At 27.3% G+C, this 26,133-nt stretch overlaps 3 protein-coding genes across 5 annotated transcripts; 2 read left to right on the top strand and 1 right to left on the bottom strand.

The window, feature by feature from the left end:
* The first annotated feature begins 5,040 nt into the window (after positions 1-5,040).
* On the top strand, positions 5,041-5,735 carry LOC137807738 (uncharacterized). Its single transcript, XM_068608517.1, has 2 exons — positions 5,041-5,228; positions 5,305-5,735. Exons 1-2 carry the CDS (start codon positions 5,097-5,099, stop codon positions 5,554-5,556), a joined length of 384 nt encoding a protein of 127 aa, XP_068464618.1. The 5' UTR covers positions 5,041-5,096; the 3' UTR covers positions 5,557-5,735.
* Positions 5,736-16,287: 10,552 nt separating this feature from the next.
* On the bottom strand, positions 16,288-18,627 carry LOC137807735 (flavin-containing monooxygenase FMO GS-OX-like 8). Its single transcript, XM_068608515.1, has 7 exons — positions 17,885-18,627; positions 17,713-17,783; positions 17,403-17,561; positions 17,232-17,314; positions 16,973-17,108; positions 16,698-16,871; positions 16,288-16,614 (listed from the first exon to the last, which is right to left on the bottom strand). The coding sequence occupies exons 1-7, from the start codon at positions 18,456-18,458 to the stop codon at positions 16,408-16,410; spliced, it is 1,404 nt and encodes a 467-aa protein (XP_068464616.1). The 5' UTR covers positions 18,459-18,627; the 3' UTR covers positions 16,288-16,407.
* Positions 18,628-23,117: 4,490 nt separating this feature from the next.
* LOC137807734 (nuclear localization sequence-binding protein-like) lies at positions 23,118-26,119 on the top strand. 3 transcript variants are annotated; one of them, XM_068608512.1, is made up of 2 exons: positions 23,118-23,434; positions 24,762-26,119. In XM_068608512.1, exon 2 carries the CDS (start codon positions 25,317-25,319, stop codon positions 25,932-25,934), a length of 618 nt encoding a protein of 205 aa, XP_068464613.1. In that variant the 5' UTR covers positions 23,118-23,434; positions 24,762-25,316; the 3' UTR covers positions 25,935-26,119. The 3 variants fall into 3 exon arrangements, with proteins under 3 accessions (XP_068464613.1, XP_068464615.1, XP_068464614.1); XM_068608514.1 differs by lacking the exon at positions 23,118-23,434 and adding an exon at positions 23,680-24,487; XM_068608513.1 differs by lacking the exon at positions 23,118-23,434 and adding an exon at positions 23,680-24,674.
* Positions 26,120-26,133: the final 14 nt, after the last annotated feature.

The raw sequence follows: 26,133 nt of genomic DNA, 5'->3' as shown, positions 1-26,133 counted from the left end.
TCCCAGCTTTTGAAAATCATGAAATTGAGCTTTATCGCAAGCTGTTTCATTTCAACCACACTACTTTTCATCCAAAATTTCAAAATAATGAATTTGTAGATTTTTTTATACGTTTCTCAATTTTTTTATTTAATGTAAGTCTCAATCTCAGTTGAATTTCACGTCTGCTATAAATTAGTCTGAGCTTCCAAAACTTTATTGAATGTATGTAGTGGTCTTATGCTCTGATGAGAAAGAAACCGTGTGGCCTGACTAGGAAAGTGGTGATGTTATTATGAAAGGGAAGACTAAAAAGTAGCCATAGCTTTCAACATAGCTACCAAAAAATAAAGCGTGAAAAGTGAGAGAAATGACTTTCATATGGTTTTGTAAAACAAAATATTACATTCTTTTTCATTAAAAAGTATAGTAAATATGGAATCATACTAGAAGTAAATCTTAAATTTGGTTATAGAGTTTCTCTTAGATTTAGGAAGTGAATTTATATTTAACTAAATTTTATAAAATTAAATTGTAGGTGTGATAAGATTTACACCCTAATTTGATTTGATATTTGAAGATATATTAAGTTTATAATTTACTTATTAAATAATTCAAATTCATTTAGTGTTAGTTTATAATAGTGATAATAAAACAACTAATTTAAAATCAATCCTCATAATTTAAAGGAAGAAACATTAACCAAATTGTGAAATTTATCAAAATTATGAAATAAATTACTTGTAATATATTTTTAAGAAACACTTTGTTTCACTCCACGATGGATATAATGCAAGTATGATGTGTCGGGCCCCTACTCCCAGACACTTTATTCTTGTTATATTATTTCACAATATATATATCGTTTATCTTAAATTGAAAATAACAAAGATTTGAGCTAATTTAATAGTAAGAAAAATCATTATAGTTCGCATTTATTTATTTAACTTTTTTATCAATAAAAAATAAAAATAAATAAATTAGAGTATTTAATTAAGGATCTCCGTACAAATTCATTTATTTGGCTTGTTAACTGAAATTATGTTTATTCTATAAAATAACTTAAATAGTTTTTATTTCTTTTGATTTCATTACCAAATTTATCTCATAATTTTGCTTGCATCTTTTTAATATGTGAAGAAGGAGCAGATGAAGAGAAGGTTTTGAGGTGTGTGGTGTACTTTAAAATAAATTTGCGGAGGGAATTTGTTTGGGGTTTTCCATTATTAGCCTCAAATCATTGCTTTCTAATTCCAACCATTGCTCGTTCTAGAATGTCTTCCCACCACTTAAATTCAACCGACAAAAAGCAAAATTACTTTCTCTTCAAGTTTATAATAAAACTAATTCAACACAATAAACTGAAGAAATAAAGGCCCAGGTTAAAACATGCTTCTGTTTTCCATAGTTTTCACTACATTTTTAAAATATCTTGCCAATGTTTATACTCTGAATCATAAGATTAATATAAGACCTTTTCATTAAAATATGTTCACACAATTAAAAATAAGATTATAAATTATAAGAATAAAATTTATCCTGCATACATATCAATAGAGAAAAGTGATATTCTCAAATTATTTTTTTATATGCTAAGTTTTATTATATATTTAGATAACTTACTTAAGACCTAGATTTTGAAATAATTTTATTGTTTAATTTTGAAAATTATTAATTCATGTAACAAAAATTATTTTATATGTTGATATAATTTTAGGATAATTGAATTAGACCAAAAATTAATTCATAAATTATAATATGCATGTTATAATTTAAAATTGAGTTTTGATTTTGATTTGATAGATATGTGATTTTGAATTGAAAATAATTGTAAAATATTTAATGCTTATATTGATTGAATTGGTCTTAAATATAATTGAAGAAAAATGTTAAATTTTTAGGATAAAATGAGAATTTAGCTTGTATAATCTGTTAAATTCGTTCTAAGCGAATTGAGGTGCTGATTGGTTCTATAAATATATGTATTTATATGTCCTAAATATGCATTATGAATATTTTAAAAAATTATAAATTTTAGTTATATATAAATCGGGTGTTACATAAATATAAATATATATTATATAAAAAATAAGTACGTAATTTTATTATAATTAGTACATTTATTTGTATTAAACAAATAATATAATTTAGTAAATTTAAAAATTATTTAATTATATATATATATATATATATAAATTGCATATAAATACTTATATATAACATATGTACGACAACAAAACGTTCCAGGAGGAGAATTAACTCTTTTTATTCATATTCGCAGGGAAGATAATAAAAGCTTTGAGTTTAAAGGATAAAATTTTATATTTTTATTCCCTTGTGGATTGGATTTTATATCATTCAAGTAAATTGATCATGAAACAGTTCCTTTTTTTAAAAAAAAAATAATTTATTTATATATTTTAAAATTTTATTTTTATGTTTATAAGATAATATAAATTTTATAGTTTGGTAATCAAATTTACTTTCGTTATGATTAACAAAATATCACTTATGTATTAAAGTTACATTTTTTTGCTCTTTATTAATTTTATCTTTTATAATTTAAATTTTTATTTTTATTTCTTATCTTATTAAAAGATAAATACTTTATAAAAGATGCATTACGTGATATTTTCTTATATTATAAATCGAACACATAAATAAAAACAAACAAGAACATCCTATAAATCCCTTTTTAATTTGAACAAAAATAGATACCAAAAACTTGACCACATCAGGATCCAGGAACATCAACATGACTTGTTAGTTTATAAATTTAAAATATACAATTACAATTAAGATATATTTTACTATATTTCAAGATAAAATAATATCAATATACTATTATGTTGGAAAAAAACATTTTATCAGATAAATATGCATTATTAATACAAATTTATTTAAAAATAATATAACTTTAATAATATAATAAAACATTAATCATGAGGGAAAGGAATTGGAGTTTATTAAAAAAATATAATAAGTGGTTATTTTATTAAAAAAAATCTTTTAAAAGAAAGTTTGAACAAACAGACCCATGGATAATAAATACCCCAGATATAGTATGTATACCGTCTACAAAGGATTTGATATAATATATCATATTAATAAATAGTTTTGTTAATATATATGTGCATAAAAAGCAATATTTAGTATTATAGTTTATCACATTAATGCGTTCGGATTACACATCATATTATTGTATAAAACAGTAATGTTTATATTAACGGTTAATTTTGTGGTTTCTCAAGAATTTTTAATACATGATTTTGTGTAAAGTGTTGTCCTAATTTAATTTTTTCTACTTAAAAGAGATTAACATCCTTTTTAGTAGTCTTGAATTCTATTAACCTAATTAATTGTATTTGTTTTCACTGAAAAAAATATCGATAATATGTGCAGTTAGTTTTTTTTTTTTGCTGAATATTTCAAAACATTTTTATTTTCTAATAATATTTTTGAACAAATAGTAATTGACAATAAATAATATTAGCATATTAAGAGTATTTAAGTGTTTTTCCTTAAAAAACTCTATTTTACTTTTTTTTGCCATAAATATTTATTACATTTGACATCTTGCATTACTGTGAGTATGAAGGTAAATTTTTAGAAAAACTTATTATTTTGTATAATTGCTAAGTTAGTCAATCCTAAGCTTTTCTACGTGACTTTGTTTTAGTTTCTTAGATTTTTCTGCGGTTACAAAAATAGTTACCAAGTTTTGTCCTCAATACCTTTTCTACGCAAATTGCACGAATGATGGTACTTTAATTTTGAATTTCTCTAACGTTTTTTTTTATATTTTTAAATAAGGCCATGATCTTTATCTGTGATTGATTAATTGCAATAATACAATTAATAACTAATTTTGTATTTATAAAATTTGAAAGATAAATTAGATGAAATTATAATAAGTTAATAAATTATTTATTATGTTCAAAATATATTATATTAGAATTACATCCGTAAAAGGTTGTCATGTTAAAGTGAGGAACATATACAATTTAGTGGAGTTAATAAACTACAACACTTGCATACACACAAAAAAGGTTGAAATGATTCATTCAAATGGAATGGGCAATTATGATAAGGATCACTAAAGCTTAGTGATGTTAATTTGTTGGTCTGATCCTTATGATTAATTACATCATTCACTCAAATCAAATGCAATTGGAAATTGAAAAGTGTTTGATAAGGATTAGAAACTAAAGTATGTATTTTAAAATGAATCACATAAATTTGGATGGACTTATATTGGTTTAAGTCATGTTTTACATATTTTTATTATTTGATTTTAAATATTATTGATAATGTATTCTTTTTATGTTTTTTTTTTGTTATAATTATATTTGTTACATGAGTAATAAATAACTTTGTAAGTTCAGGAAACACCTCTCTACAGACAGAAAGCACAGATAATGTTATCGTATCCGCGAACGTGTCCTTGCGATGAATTTTAGAGACACTTTCTGGATAGATTAGATGTTGCATATTTTCCCTATAGGAATCGCAATATCAGGGATTCATAAACCACATGACTAGCTGAGATGATGTTTCTTTGTCCACACTGAATCCATGCGCAAGAAAAAAAAAATACAGATTCATCATATAAGAAAATTTAGGAACCATGAAGTTTTCATGCAAGAAGATAAATCCAAATTGGAGAGGGACAAAAACGGTTTGTTGTAGAAAATGAACTCGAGTGCTAGATTCTATAGAGATACATAGAAGAGTAAGTATGATACGCAAGGCAACTAGAGGATTAGAGAAAAATGTGTATTGAAATTGGAGCTATAATTAACTTTTCAGGTGTAGGTAAGTGATTTCAAGTCATGAATGTAAAGATAGAGGCATATCTGCCATGCCATCTCCATGATTACTGTCCTACAGAAAAAACCAATCAAGTGCCCCTGCACTATACCAATTAGTGCATATATTAGTTAGAAAGGGAAGGGAACAAAAGAAATACGAATATATCTCATCAACTGTTTCACCTTCTCTCTCTCTCTTTTTCTTTCTATCTTGTGGCCCACTCCCTCAAGTTGTCTATAAATTGGACATGCTCGCAAGACTCTGGATGAACCAAAAAGAACAAAGACAACCCTTGCTTACACAAAATGGAGTACTCTAATGGATTTCCTAGAAAAAGAGATGTTTCTCTTGAGGAACTTAGCCAAAGGCTTGCTGAGTTTGCTGAAGTAAGAGGATGGGATCAATATCACAGTCCGAGGAACCTTCTTTTAGCTCTTGTAAGTCCCATGATGTGTGTTATATATGATGTTGAATTTTTTTTTAAGACAGTTAATGAAATATTGGATTATGCAGGTTGGAGAGGTGGGAGAGCTTTCTGAGATATTCCAGTGGAAAGGAGAGGTTGCAAAGGGGCTACCGAATTGGAGTAGTGATGATAAGGAGCACTTAGAGGAAGAGCTTTCAGATGTTTTGCTTTATCTAGTGCGTCTTGCAGATGTTTGTGGGCTAGATCTTGGACAAGCAGCTCTGACTAAAATAGTGAAGAATGCTCAGAAATACCCAGTCACTACTACTGACCATACAACCACTTCCACTCGCAACTAGCTAGCTATGTCCCCTCCAAAAATAATTGCATATCTATGTAACTTCTCTTCGTTTTAAGTTTTCAAACACACTCCATTAATTGCCACTTCAATCTTCCACATGTGATATGGTGTACTAAATGTAGTGAAATGAGAAATTTGGCCATGTGGGGCACGTGCCTGGCAAACCATTCTTCATCATGGGTTGTTTTCCATATCATTGGCATACCATCATTTACAAATAGGTATACAATAACTCAAAATTCTGTTTGTTGGAGGTGGATTGAAGCTAATGGTTGGTGGTAATTGCAGCACTTGGAAAGTGCCCATCATTGATACAATAAGAGGAGGAATCTTTTACATTTTTAAAACAGCTTCTGCTTGTTCTCCCAAACTCTTTTGATTCATTCTAAGGCTTCTGTCAAGGAAAAGAGTCAGAGTCAGAGTGAGGAAAAGAGTGAGGAGATTTGAATAAGAGTCAGAGTGTAAGGAAAAGAGTGAAAAGAAAATTAAATTGCAGGAAAAAGAGTGAGGAGATTTGAATGAAAAATGGTATTGATTGATGTCATTAGATTAAAAAAATTAAAATAATTTTTAAATTAAGAAAAATAATTATAAAATATTAATAAAAAATATATTTAAATAATTTTACAAAATAATGTATATCGTGTATTGTAACAGTTGTATGTATTTTCCTTTGAGTGAATTTCTTTCCAAATCTCCTCATTTGAAAAAAAAAAGTTTAAACTGTCAAAATTATTGCATTTTTCATGTTTTTAATATTTTATTCTTGTTTTCTAATTTTTCTCGCTCTCTTCTAATCTTCGTTCTTCTGTGTCTTCAGATACAAGACAATAAGACATGTTTAACTTATGATTAACCTAAAATTAAGTTATAAATTAATTAATTTATAGATGAACTTTTTTTTTTCTAGAGAGATCTTTAAAAATAAATTTGTTGAAAAGAGAGATATAGTCGCATATATTGGAAAAGATATTGGATGCAGCTATTTTAAACCATAGTTGCGGTTGCAGTAGCTTCTGCAACTCAAATGATGCTGTTGCAAGTGCATTTGGAATCATGAAATGCTGCTTGCATTTTAGAAACATGATCCTTCTTTTTTTCCAAGAGGTAATATAAAAGTGTAATAGCTACTTATTTCACTACTTTTTATTGTTAGATAAAAACAGATATATTTAGTATTTGTGCTCATCTTATTTAGTTTATAACATCCTTTTAGACATAATTTCAAGTAACATTCAATATTATATTTTCTTAAATAAAAATTGTTTTTACTTTCTTAATTAATGCATAAACTATGATAATTATCTTAAATACGATTTTTTCAAGAGTTTCTACTCAATGAGAGTATTTGCCGGATTTTTCAACAATGGCGTTTTATAATTTTGTATTTTTTTTTTATCTTTTTTCAATCGAATTTTTTCATATTTATTTTTAAGTTAAATTTTGAATTATTTTAGAAATTAATAATATTTAAAAATGTACTTAAATATATTTTTAGTTTCGAAAATATGATTTTTCCTGTTCCTAAATGTTTTTGTTAGTATTAAATTTTTTACTTCTTTTAATAGTTTTTTTTTTGTTTTATTATTAGTTCTGATTAGTTTAACACTAAAAATATAAAATATTAATTAACATAATAAAGATAAAAAAAAATTCAGATAATTATATTTTTAAATATATAATTTAACTAAAATATATTTCTTAGTTAATAAAAAAATATTTTATTTTATTTTTTATTCAGTATTTAATTTTCAACATATTTAGTTAACAAAAATAATTATCATTTAATGAGATGCTAATAATTTATTTTCTTTAAACTAATTTTGATATTATAATTTTGAATAATTATAAAATTATGTTACTTAATTGAATTATAAACTTAAAAGTGATCAAACTATAAACGCACAAACAAAATGTCAAAGATTTAAAAATATATATAAATAGAAAAGATTTAATAAAAATGTAGTTATTTTTAAAAAAATATAGAAAACTATAATTATATAATAATATTTTTTTCTAGAAGAATACAATTTTAATTATATAATAAAATTTATATAATTATATTCTTTTATGTTATTCTATATTACTAATTATTTTTAAAATTAGATTTATTAAAAAAAAATAATTTAATAAACTGATTATTACCTGGACAAAACTCGTACATTAAAAATTAATATATAACTTCAATTATTAGTTACAAAATAGCTTTATCGATATTGGATAAAAAAATAACTAAATCTCCCTCTTGAGAAGATAAATGATTTAGTTTATAAAGTGCATTTCAAAACTATCAAGTTTTTATTGGAATGTTATAATATTAGGTTATAAGTATTACATGGTTTTTATGTATAAGAATCTTCTAGGTTTGAGAAGATTCAAGTGTGTAATGTATTGTTGCTTCATCTTTTTAGGTTTTTTATATACTCTCCAATCCCCAATTGATTAAAACTAAACCTAATTCCAATCATTAATTTCATTTTTCTGTCTAAGTAAGTTGAGTTATTTCTCTTCAATTTCCTCCCATTCATTTTTTAAAAGAGAAAAAATAAATTGACCGACGAGTTAAAAAATTATTAAAAAAAAGAAACAAGATGATCAGTAAATTAAATAAGAAAACAAAGATAAATATATATAAATAATTTATTATTTAAATTAATATCAACACAAGTAACTATATTTCATCATTGGTCAGAAAATATTTCTAATATTTATAATGTCGGATAATTGGGCTTAAATTAATTATGTACAATTATGATAACTTTAATAAAGTATTTTAATGCTGAAAATTTCATTTCTTTAGAAGTTGGAATTATTGGTGCTTGACTCATCAGAAATGTCCCAACCGATCCCCGCACTAACAAATCGTTTTAAAAAATATGGGATTTGTATTAAAATTTGAGAAAAAAATATAATATAGAATAATGTTGCCCCGTTATCCAAATTACAAACTAATATATATGAAGTCTGTTGATTTCTATAATAACTATATTAAAAGTCATATCAACAATAATTTGAAAATAAGTAATGATGTAAAATTATTTAACATTGTTAATGTATAGTTACAAATTTGAAAGACTAAAAATACAATTAACTATTTTTTATTACTTACATAGGTATTTGGTTTTAATTTAGTTAAATATAACTAAAGTTTGGTTTATCGTTAATTTATATTGAATTATTTTATCATGGATACACTAGTATAATTAATAGAAATAAAGTTACACATAGATAGTCTTTATTAAAAACAATTATGGCAGTTTACTCTTGAATCCTTATATTTTTTTTCTGCACCTCCCTAAAGACAAAACTGTCTCTATATAAAAACGGTATATTTATTTCTTTTATTTCAGATTACAAAATCTAGAAAATTTTTGGATTGACGACGTGTCCGGTAACTTTTCAGATTGATGCTTCTGGTAGTACATGAATGACAGTATTAATCCAAAATAAAAAATACAAAATATCCATAATTAAAAAAACCATTCCAGATCCGTCAATCCGTAATTCAAAATATGCATTCTGGATTCAAAAACACATAGTTGAAAAAAATCATTCCGGATTCATCAATCCGTAATAGAAATTAGGCTTCCGAATTCAGCAATCTGAAAATCAACAATTTATACAAACTTTGCTTTCGAAACACCCTTCATCTGGAAAACAACATGATTCACTTTTGGATTGATGAATCCATAGCATACTTTCAGATTTCGATTTTAAATAAAAGGTGAAGGTTAGTTTTCGGGATTTACAAAATTGTGGGGGTGCAGAAAGAATAATGTAGAGGTGCAGAAAGAAACTGCCAACAATTATTTGTACTACTTAGATCAATAGCATAAACCAAACATTTAAAGAAGAAGAAAAAATGCAGTACAAAAAGAGATAAATTCGAAACGTGAACACTTCTTTCTGCACCCTTAAAAAAGGCTCTATTTTATTTTGAAAAGGCATACTTAAAATATAAAAATCCTAACTATTATTTGATGGAACGCATAAAATTGAGGCCCACGTGACAGTAAAATGGGCTAAGGCCATGAGAAGAAAAGATTTAAAAGAAATCAAATTCTTCCTGCACCTTCATATTTTCTTCTGCCACCTTTATACACAATATGAAAATACATTTTTATCATTTTTTGTCACCCCCATAAACTATTTTCCGGATTATGTAATCTGAAACACATTTAAAAAAAGACTTCCAGATTACATAATCTGGAAGCTGAATAAGACTTTTGGATTATGTAATCCGGAAAATAATAATGCATATGAAAAAAGGCTTTTGAATTACATAATCCAGAAGTTAATTTTAAATTTTGAAAAATAACTTTCAGATTACGTAATCTGGAATATTATTGAGGAGCATTTTTGAAAATTCAAAAATATATGGAGGTGAGAGAAGAAGGTATGGAGGTGCAGGAAGAAACAGTCTTCTTTCTTTCATCTAACTCAGACGCGAAAAAACTTGTTTTTTTGGATTGGTTTCAACTAGAGTTTACGCTCTCTCTCAACAGAAAACTAACATGCACTTCTTTTTTCAGGAACTTTAGTTTTGCCTTTTTCTATTTTCACCATCCTGACGGTTTCTTCCAGCACCTCAATCACTTCTTTACTAAACACATTCTAAAGTCGAATTTACTATTATACCTTTCAGTAATTACTCACGCCGTTTTCACTCTTCTCCTCCAGCGCACCTCCAACCTCTCCTTCATTTCAGTAGTGTTCCACTTCAGTCCGGCACATGATTTCATTCATTTTGGCGCACTTCTAGTTGCTCTTTGTAGTTTTTTCGTCTCACTCACACAGTTATGCAAATTAAAAAAATGCATTCAATTTTCTTTCTTGATTAGGTAATACGTATTTTATTTGATAATTAAAAAATAACTTTTAAATTGGGTAATTTATAACTCATTTTATAACTCAAAAATAAGTTTCAAAATAATTCATAAGTCATTTAATAATTAAAAAATAGTTTTCGGATTGGATAATCCATTAGTGATTTGATGACTCAAAAATAACTTTCAAATTGGATAGTTTTGCTTCATTTTTTAATTTGATATATTTTTGGATTACTTGATTCGTAAGTTTCAAAATTCAGTAGTTATGTTCTGAATTGTGTAACATAAAACTTAGTTCCATATCTGGATTAACTTTTTGGGTTATCTAATCCAGAATACAATAGTATATTAAGAATTGAAGCGAGGGAGAAAAATCAATTATAATAATTGTGTGCATGGATAACCATTTTATATTGTTTAAATTTTTTTCACTCTTTTCAATTTAGACAGATTCAATCAGGGTAATATCTTCCTACACCCCTACATTTTTCTTCCTGCATCTCCACAATGTTTTGCAAAAACAAACATATCCCTAGTATTTTTCTAAAATTCCTAAAATACACATAAGATCCACAATCTACTCTTTCTTTTTCCTTTGCCCACAGACTGCAGACACAAACTCCATTCCTCTTTGAACGGTGATGACGTTGTTCTATCTCTTGGCACAAGAAGGCGTTTATATTGGTGGTGGTCGATGGTGTCTTGGTGACTGGGTAGTGGTTTCTCTTGATGGTTTCTTGTTCAGAGAAGAAGGTAAGTATTTTTTGTTTTGTTTTTGGATCTGTAGTTCTATTTTTTCTTGTGGATTTTCATTTTCGCAGTTCATACGTAGTGATTCTAGACAATGTAGTCTAATAGGTTTATAGAACAAGAAATCCGTATTTATTTTTTTGTATTTTGAAATATTGAATCCGCATAAATTCTGGATTAGGACATCCATAAATCTTTTGGATCGATAAGTTCAATAAGCTTCCAAATTGACGGATCCATAGTAGGTCAGGTCTTGTTGTTGTCAAATAAATTATTGGATGAGGATAATAATAGAGTATTAGCGAATGAAGAAGAAGATGATACTATTAGACTATAGTCTCTTAGTTCTAGTAACGGACGAGGAGGACAAGTGCCTACACTTTATGGTAAATAGCAAATTCTTCCTGTACTCAACCTTTTTAACCTACATCTTACATATTTTTAATATTTTCCAAAGATATCCTTCATTTCGAAAATAAAAATCCAAAATATATTATTGTATTCTAAAAATTAAAATCTAAAATAAAATTAAAAAATTAAGATTTCATTATGAAAAAGTAAATTCGAAATAAAAAAATACGTTCTAAAAACATCCAAAAATATATTTCCAAAAAGAAATATTTGAAATATATTTTTATCCATTTTTTATTTAAAATTGTTTTTATTATTTCACATTAAAATCAGACAGAAATTTAAATATGAAAATCGGACCCAAATATAAGGTACAGACCGTAATTGCCATGGTAAATAAATGATAAATACAATATATATCTTGTAGTTATTTATATAGAGATTATTTTATAAATTAAGAAAATTATTAATATTTAATATAATTTTTATTATTAATAATAGTAATCACTTTAAATACTAATAATTTTTAATCTTTAATATAATATTTAATTTAATTAATATAATAATTAATTATTTTTTAGTTTTAAATTTAATTATTATTTAATGACTTATTGTAATATTTAACCAATAATTCGCCAGTTCAACCACGAATCCAGTATTTATGAATAATAATAAATTTGTTTACATGTACTCAACTTATATTTAAAAAAAAAATGGAAGATTTTGGTAACAATTTTTAGGCGTCATAACATTAAAGGTTGTACATTAGTCAAATTATTTTCGAATTGGATTTTTTTTAGTTTTTGATGTTTTTCAAAAAAACACCGATTTTAATGTTTTAAAATATTTTATAAAAAAAAACATATTTTAAAAATATAACAAATAAATAATATTAAAATTCCAACAAAAAATACTTTGTTTCAGTAATAATGACTTTTATAAGCAATGGACAGAAACCCACAACCATACAGACTCCACCAACCAAACTATTTGGAGAAGGAGAATATATAAACTAAAGTTTGAACAAAGTTCAAATTAAGGGAATAATAAAATCTATCTACAACTTCATACCACCAATAATGTGTTTCATGATATTTTTTAGCTAATTAAATTATTTCAATGCCTTTTCTTTTTCATTTCCATAATTTACTCATTCTTTTTCAAAATACCACTTTGTACTTTTGCAAATGAAAAAAAATGTTTCTTATTTTAATTTTTAAGTGAATAAAAGTCTAAATTAGTTGATATGGATCCCTTTTTGAATAAGGTCATATCTCAATCACTGTTTTATTCAATAAGATTTAACATTTCTTTATGATTAATGCAAACAGCAACATCACATGGCTTACTTGTTTAAGATTGTGAGCCAACATCTCACAACCTATTTGTCCACTTCTTAAATATATTTCTAAACAAAAACAGGTTACGTGGTTTTTAAGTTTACTGTTACCACTTAATTTTACCTTTTTGTTTATGATTTACGTTTGATGTTAGGTCAGAAACTCAATCATTATGAAATGATATCTCTTGTTTATATATTATAATTTATCCTAAGCTATATGAAAAACAAAAATATAAGAAATTAATAAGGAAAAGGTGAGAATTATTAATATGTGTGACGATAATGGGCTTTACAAAAAAAAGAGCAAAATAAATACTACCAATAGCATTAAAAATGCAAATTCAGACCCACCACTCACATAAAAAGAAAAAGAAAAAAAACAAAAACAAAACCTCACACTTTGAGCAATTTGTATTTGCTACCTTAAGACAATTGATTGTAATTTTTATACCCACCTACGCAGATATTTCTACAATGGAGAATCATTTTTTAAGAGTATTAGGTTTCACTAACTCACTATAATCTTAGCTTTTTATGGAAAATTATTTATTAATTAACAACCTACTTTTTTTATACAACTATTTAACAACCCCATTTAATAATAAAATATTATATTTAGAGGTTAACAATATTTTTAATTAATAATAAAATATTGCACTTAGATAATGATAATATATATTTTAAATAAAATAATAAAATATTTCTTTTATGTTTGTTTCTACGTATGGATTGTTCCCGTAGACCAGTCTAAAAAGGCCAGCCAGGAAAAATACCCTTGGCAAAAACTGGTGCACCATGGCTTCTACTTTCTTCAAACGTGGTTTCCACTTTCTCGTACTTACAATTATTGAAATAAGTGGAAGAATGACCACCTAGGATGTGTTTCGAGAAGTTTTGGTTAATGTCGTTTTTTGCCAACAAACTAGCATTAGAAAATAGGAAAAAATAATTAGACGATGATTTATATACGACGGAAGATTTGTTAACAATTTTTTGAAAAAATAGTGTATTTGGTAATGTGTGTTAGATGTAGCTTTTCGTTTCACAAATTCCTTTGTTTAAAAATATTTTTAAATATTAGTTTTAAAATAACTCTCTCTCTTAGACTATAATAACATTAAAAAAATTAAAAAACATACATATAATAGTTTTATACTGATTTATTTGACATAATAGATTTCGTTGAGTTTCTTCAAAGTTAGTAACCAAGTATTATTTGTCAAACAATCATTCTTGACCAAGTTAAAAAAAAGTTATCTGAGTGGTATTCCACAAATTACAAGACTGCTTACTATATGAAATAGTGTTCTCTATTAAGTGTGGGGAACAAAAGATTTAGATAAAGTTTTAGCATTACGTGACATAGTTTCTCTCTCTTCTTCTTTTTTATGAATGATTTTAAATTAGGTTGAAGAACATAATTGTTGCAATATGATCAATGAGCAACCTCAACTCACTTAGATGTTTTTTTAGCATCCTACAAACCTTGAATGTGGATGATGCATTAATACACTCCATGCAACTTTAGTTATTCTTCTTTTTTTCACGCAATTTCATTGATAGCTAACAATACTTATTTTCTTAGGTAACATAACCTTTTGCACCAACATATGGTAAAAATACATGTCATATTTAACCGATAGTTAGACCAAAGTTGAAATGCGCTTGTGTCAAAAAGCGATTAAAGAAAACAACTTTAATTCTTTTATCCTAGTGATAATTTGATATGTGTATAGTACAAAGTTAGTTTTATTTTTATATATGCATGCTCTTAACATATTTATGTTTATTCGTCATAAAATAAGACTACACATTGATATTTACCTATTGAACCAGACACTCACGATTTATTTGTCAAATATATACTATCGTCTTATCCACAAAATATAATAATATTTTATGCTTAATTATTTTTAAAACTTAATCAAAATACTTTTCCTTAACAGTTAATTTAGTTTTAAAAAGTGTAAACTTCGATTTAGGATATTGCAAACAAAAATACAAAATATGTAAGTAGAGATTGTCTTTGGAGAACCTGAAGTATCTAATAATCTTTTTTTTCTCTGTTAACAATTATATATGTTCAAATGATAAGCAAAAGTAGATAACATCTAATTCTTAAAAAAAATAATTTCATGTGTTTTTCATAGAAATTAATATGTTTAAACAATAATCTTTAAGTTTTTTTTTATTAAATTAGTAACTATCAAATTTATATAATTGAAACCAAAATAAATAATATGGAATAAGTTCTGCCTCATAAGCATGGTTATGTTTTTAGGCATAAATAATTTTCTTGTATACAACTAGAGAATTTAAAAAAATAAAAGTGATAGTAGTTGTAGTATTAGTGAATGTCCTTATCTATTTAACGTGGATAGTCGTAGGTAGGGCACTAGGGTAATTATTAAAAGCTTTTAAAAGATTGTGTTAGATTTCTCCGCAATTAGTTAATAATATAAGTATTATTAAAATTTAGAGTAAAAATTACCATAGATCGAACTGCCATGCACAATTAACCTTGCATAAAAAAATAGTATGCAAAATTTATTTGAAAAACTTTCACTTATTTTCATGTAAAAGAAGAGAATAATTAAAGAAAAAGCTTGAAAATGTTGTCTGTGTTTGTGCTTTGAAGAACTTATTGTGTCTTATCCAATAATTTAAATTATTAAATAGTTCTGAATCACCACACATTCAACCAATATCTAATAACATTTATTTAAAATTTTCAATTTAAGATAAAATAACTAATGATCATAATTACATCAGTTGAGAGGAAGGTAGAAATCACTCATAATAATTTATTTAACAGTTGATAGGAAATGGATAAAAATGATACAAATCACTTAATAATTTATTTTATTTTAAATGAGATCAATTTACAAATTCTACTATTCTAAATAAGAGCTAAAACCTTAACAACTAGTTAGATAATGTTAAATACTAATTTAAAAATTAATTTATAAATTTTTGTTAGTAATAGAAATTATTTTAAATATCCAATAATTTTTTTAATTTATAAAACAGTTTCTAACTTAATTAATACTTTTTTATTTTTAAACTTAATTTTTATTTAATAATTTTATTTTATGATAGATTTTATTTTAAGCTTACTCTTAAAAACATAAAAACATTTAATATTGTTTATGAATGATCAGTCTCATTCAAAATTGATCCAATAATTTGATTTCAAAATTAAATTAATTTTTTTAATTTACTTCAAGATTAAATTTATATATTTGAACTTGGTAAGAAAGGCTTTATCATTTTTTTTTCTCAACAAAAAATAAATAAAATAAAGTAAGATACTTTTAGGATGTTTCAACTTTAGAATATCCAAACCCTTATTAATCTAATATAAGCCAAATCCAATTCAATCTGCAAACGGATCAGGTTCTACAGAGCACCAATCCCAATATAAACCTGAATTTATCATTAATTAATACTTACTAAAGATAGTAAATTTTGCGGGATTTTATTTTTGCATTTAAATCTTACATGAACTTTATGGTGGCATTTCATCTGGCCAAACTACGCCATTTTAGAGATAGAAGATCATTTATTAAGTAGAAATTTAGAAAGAAACATCCTCAAGATCAACTCCAACAAGTTGAGTGAAGTAAGGACTTTGAAGAGCTTCTCGAAGCTTCTCATCATCATACCATGAATCACGACAGGTCTCCAAGTTGACAAAGTAGTTAATTATGGAAGATACGCACAACTCTTTTCTCCATTCTTCCAACTTTCGAAATCCTGCAAGTTCTCCATATTTCTCAATATACTGCAAAACAACAACTTTAACTGTTATATTATATGTCACTAACATTTGCATGCTTTTGCAGATACCAACCAAATAAACTTAACCTCAAAGTCTCCAATTTCATGGGTGTGGCGTTTATGAATGCCAGCAGCTTCTCTGGAATCATAAAACTCCTCGATTGATTTCATCATTTCCTCACATGATGGCAAAACCTTTTTCCCAGAAAGTAGTTCAGCTATCCATTTTCCTTGATACTCAAAGAAAGGGAGCCCTAGGATCTGCACCACTTATCAACCAATATTACTAACAAATATGAGCTTTCTCAAATTTATATTCATAATACATACCCAAATTACAGATCTAGTTCAAGGTAATTTACCCTTTTGGGGATGCCTACGAGAGAAAGCGAAGGAGCAAGTGATGGAGGGAAAGTGTGTTCATACAAAGGACCCACTCTATTATCATCCACAACAACTATTCCCTTTGTGTCAAGAAAGGGGAAGGAATAGTTGTACCTAGCATCCACAAACCAAATTGTTTTTAAGTTGACCTTTGAATTAAACAAAAACTTACAACAATTGAATTTTTCCTGTAAGTGTTTAATCAGTTTTTTGGCATTGATTGATATGAGATGTTACCCAGTGCAGTATAAAACAGTGTCTGCGATAATTCTGGAACCGTCCGTGAAAACGACACTCCCATCCTCTTGAAGGTTGTCGATCTATACAACGTACCACGTTTATGAGGCTAGCAAAAATAGCAGTGGATCTATTTCATGGAACTAGAACTTCAAGATTAGGAAGTGATACCTGTGGACGAAGGTGAAAGTTCTCGTATTTGGATACGACTTTAGATAAACCCTCGTAAATGTCAAGTGATTTCGAACTGAGGTGGAGTTCCTTCACTACTTTCACAAGTTCCAGTGATATTTCTTGTCCACTAAAAGAATTTCCAACCACCACCACTATCTATGTAAAAAAAATGTCAGTGATTTTGAGGAGTGTTAGGTTTATAATTTAATGCATAAAGGAGAGCATTTTAAAACACGAAAGCTAAACAGATATGCTTGCATCTATAAAAAATCTCACTCTACCAAGAAAATATAATCTATTCATGTACCTCCCCGCGGAATGGCTCTGGAGACCTGTAAATGTGACTGTGCATTTGTCTTCTTCTCCATTTGTCCATTCCTGAGCATCAACAATAATTTCATTACATTTTCATTTGCATGAAATGTATGGATTAAGAGAAAGTATTGCATAATTGTAGTAAAAAGATTCGATCCACCTACCCTGAATGCAGGGCAATCTAGGGCTGGAGTAATGGCCAGTTGCCACAACCACAGCATCAAACACTTGTTCAACTTCCTCATCACTCTTCTTCTCTTTGCTTCTAACAACCCATTTCAAATCCTCACTAGAGACACCATAGTTTAATGGTCCTACATAGAGCACCTTTGTATTGAACTGGATAATCTCTCTCACCTTAAACCATTCACAAAAGTCCTTGAGGTAGAGAAGGAGCTCTTTATGGCTAGGAAACCTCCTTGGGTCTCTATCTTTCTTGACTGAAAAAGGGAAATCAGTGAAGCCCGTGATCTCTCTTGGGGACATGAGCCTCAAAGATTGGTAGATGCTACTATGCACCTTTAGCCAAGGGTTTCTTCCCAAAGGGTCCTCCTCTTGTTCTACATTTGGGTCATATAGCCATTGTCCTCCAATGTCATGGTTCTGCTCCAACACCACCACCTCATGACCTTCTCTTCTCAGCTCCCTTGCTACCGCTATCCCCGATGGTCCTGCTCCAATCACACACACATTCTTCGATTCCTTTCTTTCTGAAACCATGGTCTGAATGGGATCCATTGTGTCAGTGGCTCAAGCAAGACATGCAATTGTGTGAATATGCAAACATGGGACGAGGGATTTATAGTTCAATTTTCTCACGTAAAATAAATCAAGGAGAGTCACGTGTGATATATGGAGAAACTTTTAGATCTACAATATTACAAAGGAAAAAGTTTTCTTGACCAACAGTATAAATAACACCACTCCACAACCCTTTATAATAATATTATAATATTTTAAAATAAAAATTAAAATGAAAATAATTAAAATATTAATTTATTTGTTTCTTAAGAGTGTGTTTTCACTGTATGAGAGATATCACGGTCCTATTATAAAAAAAAACAAACTTTTCTTTCTGGGTTATTCAATTTCTCGTGTTTTTGGGTGGATTTCAAAGTATAGTTTTTCTATTGGAAACCATTTAGATTGGTGTAGTATTGTCAAGTAGGTGTGGTCCTTTTAAAATAAGGAAAACTTTTCCTTTGACACTATAAAACACACTCTTTAAATTAAAAAGTAAAATAAATATTATTAAAATATTAATTTATTAGTATGTTAGGTATATGTTTGTAGTGTATACAAATATGAAGTTCAAACACTTCTTTTAAATGGCGTGTGGTGTCGAATATACGTATTGGACACCGACACTCGTATGACATTCGTAGAACACGTATCCGTGAAGTGTTTAATTTAAAAAATATTTGTTGAAATTTTGACAATTTTAGCACGATTTTAGCACAATTTTAAAAAAGAAAAATACATTAATTTTCTAAAACTCAAACTTATTATATGAATTTTTATTATTATTATAAAAATAAGAAACAAATCATTTTGAATCAGTAATGAAAAACATCTTTTTTCTCAAAAAAAATATTTGAAACATACTTGTGCACATAAATCTTTGTTGTCAATTTATATAATTCATAATTATACAATATATAGATTCGTGTCCCGTGTCCTACATTTTAGAGATTATATGTATTTTCGTGTCTGTGTCCATGTCTGTGTCGTATCCGTATCTGTGCTACATAGGTATATAATATTAACATATCATTATCCTTAAAATAAATAACTCAATAATTGAGATCTACTTTAACAATGATTTCTAGCTGCTAATTTGTACATATTGTTAGTGCAATGAACTTTTTTAATATAATGGATACATCATCTTTTTTTGGCTTTTCGTAAAATATGGCTAAATTTTATAAAAACTTTGGCAAAATAAAATTATATTTTAAAAGATTACTTCTAATTATAAGTTATGTTTTAAAAGAAGCTATTTTTTTTATTTTCCTAAATAATAATAATAATAATTTTTTTATCTTTAAAAAATAATGTAGTCGTTTTTTGAAATTTTATTTTATTTTAAATGAATTCGACTTTTGAAATGACTTCACCTTTTTTAGAAAAATAAATTTGTGTTTTCAAACATAATTTTTCTTTTTTAAATAAAAAGTTTTTTTATAGGCTTTTAAATAAAAAGTTAAATCAGTTATTAAATCACCATTTCTTTTCAAGAGGAATGAAATTGAGTCTTAAAACATAACCTCGGTATTATTTTAATAAAAAGTTCTTAATCATACCCATGATATTTTGAATATATATAATATTTTTTTTACTTCCTTAATTTCTTATGTGTTCTTGTAAATATGAAAATTTTCACTTTTTATGAAAAAACAACTTCTGGATTATATTTTAAAGTATTTTTTATGAAAAAAACTTTTCATTGTAGAATCTCAAATTTTTTAGACTTTTAAATTGATAATTTGAAAATTATTTTTGACTAACCTTATATAATATTTTATTATTATTTATAGATGATATAATCGGTAAGTTTTTTTTACTTTTAAATTACAATCCAAAATCAATTGTTTGGAAAAAAAAAAAAAAAGCTTTCAATTTACACAGTTTGAAAATCGTTGTTTCCTAAAAAAATTCAAATTTAAAATTAACTTTTAAATTAGAACATTTTTATATAAAAAAATAACTTCAAAATTACATATTTTGAAAGTGTTTCTTAGAATTATAATATTTTATTAGTTCATTCATAACACAACATAATGGGGGTGATAATGACAACAAGAAATTGTGGCAGGAAGGAACAGTTTGATATTTTAACTAGTTTCATGAGATGCACGTAAAAAATGAGATAAAAAAATTATATATATATATATATATATATATATATATATATATTAAATTAGCCCAGAATGTCTCGTTCTTGTCAAACGTGTTCCATCTCTGTATATAAAAAGTTGAGTGAGTTAACTTTTGTGTGATGATTAGATAAAAATGTTATAAAAATATGAAAAAAAAAGAGGAGATGACAAGGAGAGAAGATTGCGTATTCTATAATCAATAATTAGCGTTATGGGTGTTGATGGATCTCATATGATAATTCAATCCAATTAAGTTTTAAGTTAAATTGATTTAATTTAATTTAAATTAATTTATTTTTATTTTTATACAAGTTGAATGAAGAATTTAGTACGAGTGATCGATAACTAATTGAGACTTGTTTTTGATATTTTATTTTATGAACAAATTGTATTCTATATTTTTTTCATATGTTATATTAATTTGAACATTTTTTTATAACTTGATTTATTTAATTATTTGAAATCTTGAATTAATTTTTGTAAATATTATAATATTTTTTTTACTTAAGTTAATACTTAAAATTTTAATTTTTAATAAAATTAAATTAAAAATTTTGATTGACCGAATGTAACCCACTATAAAAAAGAATCCGATTAAATTTAGGATAATGATATATTGACCATCTAAATTTTTTATAAAATTAGATTACAATATCTGTTATTTTAATATTTTTTTATATCATTTAATTATAAAATTACTATTTATTATATATATTTATATCTAAACTCATTCAATAATTAAAAAGTTGTATACAACCTTACAACTATTGTCAAAGCATAATTTTGCTTAAGTTTAATATAAAAATGCAGAAACTCAACCGAAGTGAAAGTGGACACCTAGTGAAACATAGTAACAATTTCAATATTAAGATTTAAAATTTTGATATTAACGGTTATATATATTTGAATGACTTTTTCGTTTAACCAATATGTCAATGATAATATCTACTTGATAAGGTTTGATTAACGTTATATATCCTTACCTTTAGAAATTAGAATATACCAAATTTGAATAGTTTTCTATCTAATTTTTTTTAAAATATTTTGTTGTGATATAACTATTTAAATTTATTGATTTTTTATTTAGCAAATTATTTCAATTATTATCAAATATAAAAATGATTAATATTAAAACTATTAAATAATCCAAAAGTTTTTTTTTTCAAAATAAACAATGATTAATGTTAATTTTTCAACAAATTTTATCAGAAATTTTAGTTCGTGTAAATATCTCGATTGTATTCAATCGATATATTTTTTTTTTATCGACGAATTGATATCATTGAGATTAGTTAATTTCAATTGTTGATAGAGTTATTTTTTTTTCTGACTTTTCAAATTGTATCGGTTAAAAAACTCTCTTATCTAGCATTGGCGCAAAAAAGAAAAAGAATCAATATTTACCGAAAGTTTCTCTAATCAACATTAGAAAAATATTCTAACCAATTGTTCAAAAGATAGCATTGATGACTTGGATTGAATAGTAATCCTTGCAAACATTGACCATAAAACAAGATAATAAACATCAAGTGAAAAATACGTGGTTGACATTAATTGGTAAACACTCACCAAAAATTAGCAACGATTATTTTTAGTTTTATTTATTTTTTATAACTTCTATGATAATATTTTTATAAATGACACTAGAAGAACTTATAGACAGAAAATGATTCATATTGGTGAGTAGAAAGAGAGTTTTAAACCGGACTCACTTAATGTTCCTTATCATTACTAGCGAAAACACAGATTATGTATTCACATTTTTCTCTTTTACTCAATTTTTATGATAATAAAAATTAATATACATACAAAAATAATTTTAGATGAATCAAAATTGAAAAACAAAAATGAAGTGTAGAAAATGATTAAAAATTGAGGTTATTTTATTTGATGTGAGATTTGATGTGCAATTGTGTGAGAGTATGCTCTTTCTTTCTTCCTCTTGTTGTCTTAAAATAAGGAATTAAGGAAAGAATGGGGGAGTCATATAAAAATTGTACATTAATGTTAATTTAAAAAATAATTTTATTTTTAAATAATTCATATGAAATGATAAAATACTCCATTACTAATGATATATATTAAATAAGGATAGAATTAAAAGAAAATTGTGTATACAAAAAACACAGTTATAATAGAGAATCCCCTTTATATATAGGTATAAATGATGTAATTACAAAATCGGTAGTGTACATCATTAGGTGATGAGATTTGAGAGTTAAAACTAACATAATAAATAAAAAACTATATTAAGAGTGAATAATGTAATATATACTCTATGTACATAATCTCATATATCAATAAAAAATTATCTTATAAGTCAAAATTCACAAATTCTTGTTAGAATATACTTTAAATGATTTTAATAATATATTAAGAATTTAACTTTAAATCTTTAAATCTATATAGTATTAAAGTAATTGATTTATACGTAGATGGAGTAATATATATATAGTTGGAGGCGTATGATATATATAGATAATGTTTGAATAGAAAGAAAATGGTGAATTGTGATGGATGTTGACGTGCCTTCTTCCATGGATGGTCCAGTGTGGCCATGCAATGATATTGCATGGTTAGGGTGGTTTGGTTGACAGAGTGTTATTCCTCAGGGTGGTGGGACTCTCTCTTTTGGTTAAGGTTACTTTTTTTCTCAAACAAGGCACATTGTTTTGGTTTGCAGGAAAACACCTCATCAATTACAACCACTTGCACCACCCTTTTGAGTTTGAATCCAATCATTCATAACTCACATTTGCAGATCATTCCTTTCATAGCTTCTTTCTTCCATTCTTTTCTATTAAGATTAATAATCACACAGATTATTAAACCAAGGTATGCAACCATGCATTAATATCTCTTCTCTACTTTTCCACTTGTTTTCTCCTCAAACAATTTTCCTATGGTCGTGTCTGGCTCTTTCTTTTGTTTATTTTCTTTTTCCTTTCCACGTTAAATGGATGCCATGATGATCAATCACAAGGGCAATCCCATTAAGGATGAGTTGTGTGATGATGATCATGATTATCTTGAATGTGTCATAGGATCCAAAGTTTCAGAGATTATTGTATTCTCTCCTTTTATCAGATCACAGTCATCATGGTTAAGAGATAATTACCGTGGGTTTAACGGGTCTGAGATAATCTTGTTCAGTTTCTAATTTAATTTCTGTTTTCCTTCTTGTCTTCTCTATCCATGTGGTTCTGTTATGCTGTTTCACTTTCGGTCTGAAATCTGAATCAATTTGTGATGTATTATCCTGCTTTTGTAGCACACCTAGATTTTTCTTCCTTTTGAAACCAAATTTTCAATCTGTTTCCTGGTTTGGACTTTCCTTCAAACTATATACTCCCTTTGAGGTAGCCTAACATAATTGGTTGTGTATCAAAAGTGAAATTCATTTCACACTTTTATGTCGTAAAATTTATTATTGAACTGAAAGATGGATATTATATTGTGTGCGATCACCTACTCATGGAGTTAATGATGCACAAAAGTATTAATTAATGTAAAACTGTCTAATAAGGTTATTGTCTATCTCCTGGTAGTTTGGCAAAATTCTTCAAGGTGTGACACTTCATTGTTTTGTTTCATAAATTCACTCCATTCTCAAGCACTTGACAAAATGAACCAACCAACGTAATTATCTCAGTAACATGCTAGAGTTTCTTTGCCCCTATTTTGGTATATAAAATCTACTTGATAGGAAGTCATTAATACCTCTGTTTTTGTGTGAAGTAACAACTTCTTTGACAAAATGTACATTCATTCTGCATGGCAAGTAACCCTTCATTCAAGGCTTTGTTCTGTGGATCTAGTTCTCGTTGGAGGCTAGGCATGCTATTTGCACATTCAAGTTTTTAATTCTCTTCTTTGAAATGTTTTCAGGTAACTGAACAGGTAATATACTATGGTATTTTTGAATGAGTTTCTCCATAAGTAATTTCTGGAAAAAAATAACGGAGTATATCAAGATAACCTAGCTTCACCACCCAGTCACCCTTACCTAGTAGTCCCCAAAGTTCTGAAACTAGAACCTTTGCACCATTCCAATGATCTAGATTGGTGAAAAAAAGTTATACACATTCCATGTTGCTTTGATTTTGACCAGCATATACTTCCCTTTCCTCTACATATCTAAATGGATTCTTATTTGTTGCAGGGGTCTCTGAAATTGTTGCTTCATCCTGGATCAAAGTGATGGCGGAGGAAAGTACTCTTAACCAGTTAAAGTCTGAGAAAGTTGAGCCTGAAGATGTGAAAGAAAATTCTAATGGGAGATTAACCATCACAAATGTTCCACCCAAGATTCTTTCGCGTTATCTCAGTGGTCCAAAAAGTTCCTGCCATGATCTTTGCAAATATGGCATCCCACACATGCCGTTGAAGCCAAACCACGGAGACTAACACAGAAAAGGGTTACCAAAAAGGAAATGAAAACCAAAGTTCCAGAAGAGAATGTGACTTCTTTGGCAAAGACAAAAAAATCAGGAAGCGGTTCAAGGCCTTCTCAAACACCAAAAATTGAGAAGGCCAATAGTCCAGTTGACATTAAGGAAGTAGTAACATATGAAAAAACAGTTACATCAGACAAAAACTCACCACCTTTTGAAGAAACACATGTTTCCTTGGAGCATAATAACAGTACCTAAAGCAAGAACAGGCCGAGCCATCTCTGCCAGTACAGGAATGTTCCAAAAGTGAAACAGAAAGGGAAATGGTAAAAAACAAAAGTCCTAGTTCAAGCAGCAGAAAGGAAACTGAAAACAGAAGCAAACAGACTAGGAAACCTTCAACTGGAGGCAAGGAAAAATCAAACTCACCAAGTATTCCATTGTCTTCAAAACGCATTGTCAAGAAATCTCGAAACACGAATTCCAAAGGTCCCAAGAATATGACAAGAGAGTATTCTCTGAAACGTCCTGAGAATGTTAAAGTCAAACCTGAACTAGCCAGCAATGAGAACATATCAGAAAAAATCCTTGATGTCACCGAACCTGACACTGCAAATTCATCTGAGGACCCTACTGTAGCTTGTGATGCAAGTAAGTTGTCTTCACCCTCATCTTCATCATCAGGGGACAGAAGCTTGGAGCATACGAATAAGAAAAATGGCATGTCTCCTGCGTCGTTTGCGTCTTCAAGGAAGGGCCTTAGATCTGTGGCCGACAAAGGGAAGGTAAATATGCAGCACAAAACGCGCAGTGTTTCACGATCACCACCATCATCTTCGTCGTCCTCATCTGTTTTCACTTCCAAGTCTTCCCCTCGGAAGCAAAATAATGCTGAATTTAAGTCCAACAAAGAGGACATGATCATCAAGGTGAAAATGTGAAGATGGGTTACAAAATCAGACCAAAAATGAGCAAAAAAGTTGGGCTCACCAATAAAACTGGTGTTGCATCCCGGAAATTGACTTTTAGGAGAGGAAAAGTGATTGAACTTCAGCCTCAGATCAAGTTCCAAGGAGACTCAAATTCAGGCCAGCACGCATTCTTGGTGATGACATGCGAAGAGATATAAATGGTGCAAGA

This window comes from Phaseolus vulgaris, chromosome 3, assembly GCF_000499845.2.
Source record: "Phaseolus vulgaris cultivar G19833 chromosome 3, P. vulgaris v2.0, whole genome shotgun sequence".
In the NCBI taxonomy this organism is placed as follows: domain Eukaryota; kingdom Viridiplantae; phylum Streptophyta; class Magnoliopsida; order Fabales; family Fabaceae; genus Phaseolus; species Phaseolus vulgaris.
The sequence above is the reverse complement of the archived record's forward strand: the minus strand, read 5'-3'. Positions and strand labels throughout refer to the sequence as shown.